General features: G+C 50.8%; 1 protein-coding gene across 1 annotated transcript; it reads left to right on the top strand.

Moving 5' to 3' along the window:
- Window positions 1-4,754: 4,754 nt before the first annotated feature.
- On the top strand, window positions 4,755-5,285 carry NEUROG1 (neurogenin 1). The gene has a single exon (XM_059860459.1). The coding sequence runs from the start codon at window positions 4,755-4,757 to the stop codon at window positions 5,283-5,285; it is 531 nt and encodes a 176-aa protein (XP_059716442.1).
- Window positions 5,286-7,302: the final 2,017 nt, after the last annotated feature.

Consider the following 7,302-nt stretch of genomic DNA (forward strand, 5'->3'; position numbering starts at 1 on the left):
TTTCTAAATAGACCTAGCTCAAAAGGAAGCAGAAGTGTTTGAAAAAAAATAATTAATGGTTGATTTTATGGTTGTCTCATTAAAACATTTTAATTACAACAAACAAAATACATTTGTGCTTGCAGGGAACAATCGTTTACCAACTCAATCCCCCCTTTCAAAGAGAAGCAAAATGTTACACCACACATTTAAAACCTGAAAATAAAGCATTCACACTATTTCTGCAGATCCCCCAGGAGGGGTTGAGCCCTGACTGCAACTCCCAGGCACTTGTGCAGGATTTCAGGGAGGATTTGACTCACTGGGCCAGGACCCCACTGGTGCATGGGGACACTCCCTGTGATGTCCCTGTGCTCCCCACCCCAGGCAGCCCCTGGCACACAGCCCGAGGCCTCACACTGGCCACAGGCAGGTAGGGGACGAGGCCAAATCCTTCACAAAGCCCTTGAGCTGCTCCCAAGGTGTTTCCCTGGCAGGAAAACTGGCTCCTGCTCCTAAATGGGGTTAATTGCTGCCTCCCTGCAGGCTGAGATCCCTTCCAAATGTTGGGCTTCCAGGGCTGTCCATTAGGCAGCAGCCACAGCATCAACCCCTGCAGCCCCTGAGAGCCTCGGGCTGGGCCCTGTAAGGTAACTCCAGCCAGTGAAGGGTCCCAGGAGCACAGCACAGCATGTCAACCCCTACCCTGGCAGCCCTCACCACACATCTGTCCCCAAACCAGGCTGGACAGAGGCCACTGTGCTCTGCACCATGTCCAGACAAGCACAAGGAGACAAGCTGCCCCTCTGAACCATCTCCTGGTTTTCTACCTGTTTTTAAATCCCTGCTGCATCCCCCTGGCATTTCCAGGGGTGAGGGGGAAAGATCCTTCATTTACTCCTGCAAGGCACCAGGTCCAGCTTTCTGCTCTGGGTGATGGCTTTGCCATCAGCATGTCAGCTCTCTAAATTTGGTTCAAGCACTCTCCACAGGCAGCTCTGCCTTTCCTTTCTGGCCATGCTTTCAAACAATGAGGGAGCAAAGAAGCAGTATTCTCCTGGTTCATTTGTTATTTTGCCACTCATCCCAAGAACTCATCATTAGTTCAAGACCTCTTGTAGCAGTGTAACAAAAGAGAGTATGATGAGTTGCTGTAATGATATGAATCTTAAGACCTGAAAAAAAATATGTACCTCTGAGTTCTCTGAAGCATTCCAATTGTAGGAGCAGTTTTACTGTGAACTGCTCATTTCCATGCTTGAAGAGTGATGCTAACACTGCTCTAACGACCAAAATCCTGGTTTGGTTAGAAATGTGAAGTTGAATAACATGGATTTTTACTTACTTTTACCAGGTACAACAAACACTCACCAGGGAATGGCATCTTCTCATGGTCTGGCTCTTTCTTTGAAGGAAACAGTACATCCCCAGAGCTGCAGGGAGCCTTGTGGCACATTTTCTCTAAAAGCCCTTCCTCCACCTTCATTCATCAATTCCTACTTTTTCTGGAGTCCAGCCATGAGTGAGACCCCACGCATGATGTCTCAACATGAGGGCAGAGGAGCCAGCTTCATGCTCCAGGCCTTACAAGTGTTAATTGTGCTGCCTGGAAATGCACCCACGACAATCTGGATTTTGGATGAGCGGTCTGCCATCTCTTGTAAGGAAGGATGGGCTGATCCAGCTGTACTTTTGCAGTTTTCTTAGTAAAAAATACCATTTGAACGCTTTTCCCTCTCTTTTTTAAAGTGATGTTTCTCAAAGCAAATTATGAAGTGTTTCTGAAAACTTCCTTAGAGTTGAAAATATGAAATTAATATCATCCATGAGTGCAGCTGAGCCCAGCTACATTTACATTAAGGTGGAAAATTTAATATCAAAGGCTAAAACTCAGAATAAGGCCATCACATTGGTGAGATGCTAGCAACACACTGTGTGTTTTTTGAAATCACTGGTCCTGCTTCATTTTTTAATTTTTTTCTTTTCCCATCCCAAAAAACTTCACATAACTTCAGCAGCTGACTTTCATAGGAGCAGGCCCATAAGGTGTAAGAGCTATTATCTGTGTTGGCTGAATAATTTATCTGCCAAATTAGTAGACTGCCTGTGATAGAACTGGTTGAATTATTCATCGGGAATAAATTATCCAAGATATTTAGCACTTCTTTCTGTTTGCGAAGGCTTCCTGAAACAATTCTGGTTCTGTGAATGCATTCGTTATTCATAAGTATGCAGTGAATAGATTATGCAAACAAATTTCAGCCTATGGGTTGTTTGTGAAACATTCACTTCAGCCCTGGCTATTCATGGCTGTGACTGATCACAGAGACACATGGTGCTCTCTCCCCTCCTTGATTGGAGCACAAACTTTTAAAACAAGAGAATAACAAATGACAAACTGCAAATGATGGATAAGGACTAATGAATAATGCGCTTTCACTGCAAACTTTCAGACAAGTGATCGGTTGTGCCAAAGTCTGTGGAACTCTAGGGAATCATAAGCATTTTAATGAATAAACTATTGACTGCTCAAAGACAACCAAACAAAAGACAATAAAAGTGTTGCAGACAACACTGGAGTTTATATCACTATATATAAAATGCACAGTAACAAATGTTGAACAGTTTTTGCCATATGCTTCCATAATCTTTAAATTTTGGTCCCTTCTGGCTTTCTGGGTAGTGCTGGAAACTCCACCGTCGGTCTCTGCCCGCTGCCAGAGCCCTCTAATTGTGCCGTCACTTAAGGACATGAGTAACTCAGTGAAGTGGAACTGCTTAGCGCAGAAAGTCACTTATGTATGCAGAGGCCCTAAAAACATCAGCCTGATTGCAGGTCCGGTGATTGAGAGAGCCCAGTCCCTCCCGGGAACAGCCAGCCCCCCCTCTGTGTCCTGCCGTACCTGGGTGTATTGCACAGCCCCGGTCTGCAAGCGGATAAAGACGTAAAAAGCAGAAAGAGAGCTGATCCTGCAAGCTCGGCCACTGCCAAACTACTTCTAGTTTGAGACTCGTTAATATTCATCACCCAGGGCTTTTTGGATTGCTCACTTCTGTGCGTGATCTTCTTGGCACAAAGAAGGTTGTTTGTGGCAGTTTGCTGGTGTCGTGGGTCATCGCAAAGCGAGGAGGGTGGGAAACAGAAATAATTCTCATAGAATTCCTCGCTCAGGTTCAAGTAAAGAATTGTTGCTAAGAACTTAAAATGCAGAGATATACAATAATTTATGCTGTCAATTTTCCCTGTTTATCAAAGATCAAAGTCATAGAAGAAAATTAAAGGAGGGGAATCAATCTACTTTTTGTGTAAGGGGAAATCAGGTAAATGCATGTGAATTTAGGCATAGGCACCTGAAAATGGCTATTTTGACGGGCGGTGAAACTGAAAACCTTCCAGGGACACAAGTACCTCAGTGCTGACAATGGGGCTTCTTCCAAGCAGCGAGAGCAGGATGCAAAGAGCCAGATGCTAGAATTAGGAAACTTTTTAGCCACTTACAAAACTGTGGCTTCCCAAAATGTGGGACAGCGATATCCTAGCACTGAATGGGGACTAGCAGAAGCAGCAAGAACTTTACAATCAAAACAGCATGCTTCTTAGTTTTTATCCAGACAAAGAAGAATTGTATCTATGCACTGTATATACAGTGTGTATAAATGTATATACAGTGTATATGTATTGTGAATGTAACCATCAAAGCTTTTAAAATAACTGTCCTTTGGAACTTTTAACTTTCTAAACACCTACAAGATCCTTTTCAAAGCAAAGCACGTGAAAGCCAAAGCGCGTGTTGATATTCACCTGAGAAACGCAGGAGGGAAATACCTGCTTGGAGTTTTATCATTTTAGAGCATTTTCACTTTGACGCGTGGATGTAGCAAAAACCGAAAGGTGCAACGAAAACCTGACAGAATCTTCCGCCCGCATCTGGCTGGGGAATAATCCACGGCTCATCCTCTGGAAATCCAGATTAACCTTTCTCTTTCCCCAAACCCCCTGCTCGCAGCGGTTTAAACTCACGCTGGAGCCCCTCAGGCCGGAGCGGGACGGTGACCCCTCCACCCCCGCGCTGAGCCGCGACCCCCCTGCCCGCTTTGTCGCTTTGTCCTGCCGCCTCCCTCCCCGCACACGGGGGGGACAAAGCGGGGGGACCCCCCCTCTCTCCCCCGTCCCCCGGGGGCGCGGCAGATGCGCGGCCGCCTGCGGTAATTGCGGGCACGCTCCGGAGGGCGCGGCGCACGGGGCCGACCTGCCGCCTCGGCGCGGCCCCGCGAGGCGGCCACGGGGCCATTGTCCGCCCGCCGCTATAAGAACGGGCGGCCGCGCCGTCGTGTGCCAAAGCCGCCGCTCACACGAGCGGATCGCAGCCCGCAGCACTTCAAAGCCACGCGCGGTCGCGTGTCCCCCCGCCCCGCCTTTCCCCGGGCTTTGGCTTTTTTTCGCTTTTTTTTTTTTTTTTTTTTTTTTTTTTTTTTTTTTTTTTTTTTTCCGGCGCTGTGCCCCCTGCTTTTTCCTATAGCGTCTGGCTCGGCTTTTTCCTCTCTGTGTTTTTACACCGTTATTGCTTATCCGCATCCCCGGGAGTGCCTTTCCATGTGAGTACGGGAGCGCCGGCACCTGCCAAGCACCCGCACCGCCACCCTCTCCGTTAGATTTATTTTTTTTCCTTCCCCCCCACCCCTTCCCCGGCAGCTTCGCACCTTCCCCTTCACTCCCCCCTCCATCCTCCCCTGCCCCGCGTGGCAGTGACGGGCTCCGGCTTCTCTCCCGCAGGATGCCCGCCGAGGCGCCCAGCAGCGGCGACGGCGCGGAGCCCGGCGCTCCGCGGGAGCGGCGGAGACGGCGCGGCCGTGCGCGGGCGCGGACCGAGGCGCTGCTGCACACGCTGAAGCGCAGCCGGCGGGTCAAAGCCAACGACCGGGAGCGGAACCGCATGCACCACCTCAACGCCGCCCTGGACGAGCTCCGCAGCGTCCTGCCCACCTTCCCCGACGACACCAAGCTCACCAAGATCGAGACCCTGCGCTTCGCCTACAACTACATCTGGGCCCTCTCCGAGACCCTCCGCCTGGCCGAGCAGTGCCTCCCGCCGCCCCCCGCCTTCCGCGGGGCCGCCGCGCCCCTCAGCCCCGGCAGCGACGCGGGGTCCTGGCTGTCCAGCGCCTCCCCGTCCGCCCCCTCGCTCTGCGCCTCCGCCTCCGGCCCCAGCAGCCCCGCCACCTCCGAGGACTGCGTTTATGCGCCGGCCGACAGCCTAAGGGGCTTCCGCGGGCTGCCCGCCGGCCCGGGCGCGCCCCTCCGCTAGCGCGCACCGCCCCGCGCCCCCGCGCACCGCCCGGCGCTCGGCCCGGGGCCGGAGGCGGAGGGGGGGGTGAGGGGGTGTCTCGTCCCGTTGCACTTTTCATCACTCTCCTTCCCCCCAGCCCCTTCCCCCAGACCCCCACCTCGCCTCCCGCTCCACTCCGAAAAACTGGGAAGAAGAAAAGCGACAGATTTGCTGCCGCAGACGAGGTGAAAAGTCAATTTTACAATTTGTAGCTCTCCAGAGAAGAAAAACGAGCATGAAAATTTGGTTTGAACGCCCTGACAATGCCATGAAAAGGCTTTAGGGGCCGATGCGGCCCGGCGCGCAGCGCGGGGCTCAGCTCGTCTCCCTGGCCCTGCGCCGGGGCGGCTCAGCCCCTCCCGGGGGTCCCAGCACCGGCCCCGATGGGACCCCGCACCCGGCGGACAGAGGAGAGGCTCATGCATTATAGATGCTGACCCCCAGCGCGGCCGGCCTGCTTTAGAGTGGGAGCAGACACGGGGTATTCAGCGATTGGACCAGAGAGCGGTTTAATTTATTCAAGATGTTCATTCATATGAAAATTGTATTTTTGTACATAAAGAGCTTTATTCTATTATTATACCTCTTATCAAAGTGGGGTTTCGTTTTGGTTTTGTTTTTTTAAGAAATCGTACTTTACCCTGTAAATAAAATTTTTAACGTTTGTACTGAATTTTGTCAGCGCCTCTGGAGTTTTGTTTCTTGAACTCGAGGGGTTCACTCCTCGGAAGGAGGCTGGGGTGGAAGGGAAGGATCACCCCAAGGCTGAAGCCAGCACTTCTGACACCCCACTGACCACAGACACACACAGCTACCTGCAAACACCTGCTGGCCCCCGAGTGTCCCGGGGAGGGGATCAGAGCCCCGCTCAGGGATGCAGGCAGAGACAGAAGCACACTGGGACACCAGCAGTGCCCGTGTTTCAGGCTCACAGCAGGAGCTGCAAGGTGTCAGGATCTTTGGGGCAAGGAGGAGGCGCTGAACCTCTGAACAGGGCACAGAGCTTGTAACTCTCCCTGAAGCTGTGACACTGGCAGAATGTGACGGGCATGAGCTGCCTCTTTTCCTCGAGGCATGAGGTGTGACAGAGGCTCTCCCAGTTCACTCACAGGAAGGGAAAGGAAAAAGACTGGCTAAAGACGGCCTCGGCACCAGCTGTGGCACAGCTCTGACACAGAGATTGAGGGCGTCAAGAGTACCCTCATCACCAGGAAATCTGCTCCATCATTGCAAAATCCCAAACTTTTCTTTCTCCTGTAATTGTGTGCAATGGGAGAGCTGTATGACCCCCAAACCCTACCTTCTACTCTTCCTGACTCCAACCTCCCTCTCTTTAGCGTTGCTCAATGCTCCCATATTGCACTGGGCACACAGACCCAAGTTTTATCCTCTTTGCCTTGTTTTATGGGGCAAGGAAGGCAGCTCAGATATGTCTCTACAGCCATCTCCAAAGAATGAGTGAGTTGGAACTGTGCATGCAGGTATCAGGGAGTTTGTGGGGAAAGATGGAGAGATGTTGTTGTACAAACCCAAATAAATCAGATCTCTGATGGGACTGCCATGGATTACAGAATGAATTGACTTTCATTTTTCTGTGCCTCAGTTTCCTATCTGTAAAACTGGGGTACCACCATCCCCTCAGCAGTGAATTTAAGGATTTAATTATCCAGAGCTTTCAGAGCACTCAGATGCTCAGGCCTACAGTAAAAGCCCAGGAAGGAATCCTTTAGGACATGATCATACATGGTGTGGGGAAAAAGGCAGAGGGCAAACACTGAAAGCATCAGACAGGACACTGAGGAGTTGCTCATCACACAGGCAAAAACTCTGTCTGAAAGTTAACTCTCCTGTGGGAAGAATGTGGAGATATCATCAAAAACATAATTTGGGATCATATGATTGTCACAAAAATTAGAAGGAGAAGAGCTGAATTAAGTTTGCACAGACACTTCAGTGTCAGCATTTCCTCCTTTGTGAGTGCCTGAGCCTGCAATAT

The sequence above is a fragment of the Haemorhous mexicanus genome, chromosome 15 (assembly GCF_027477595.1).
Source record: "Haemorhous mexicanus isolate bHaeMex1 chromosome 15, bHaeMex1.pri, whole genome shotgun sequence".
In the NCBI taxonomy this organism is placed as follows: domain Eukaryota; kingdom Metazoa; phylum Chordata; class Aves; order Passeriformes; family Fringillidae; genus Haemorhous; species Haemorhous mexicanus.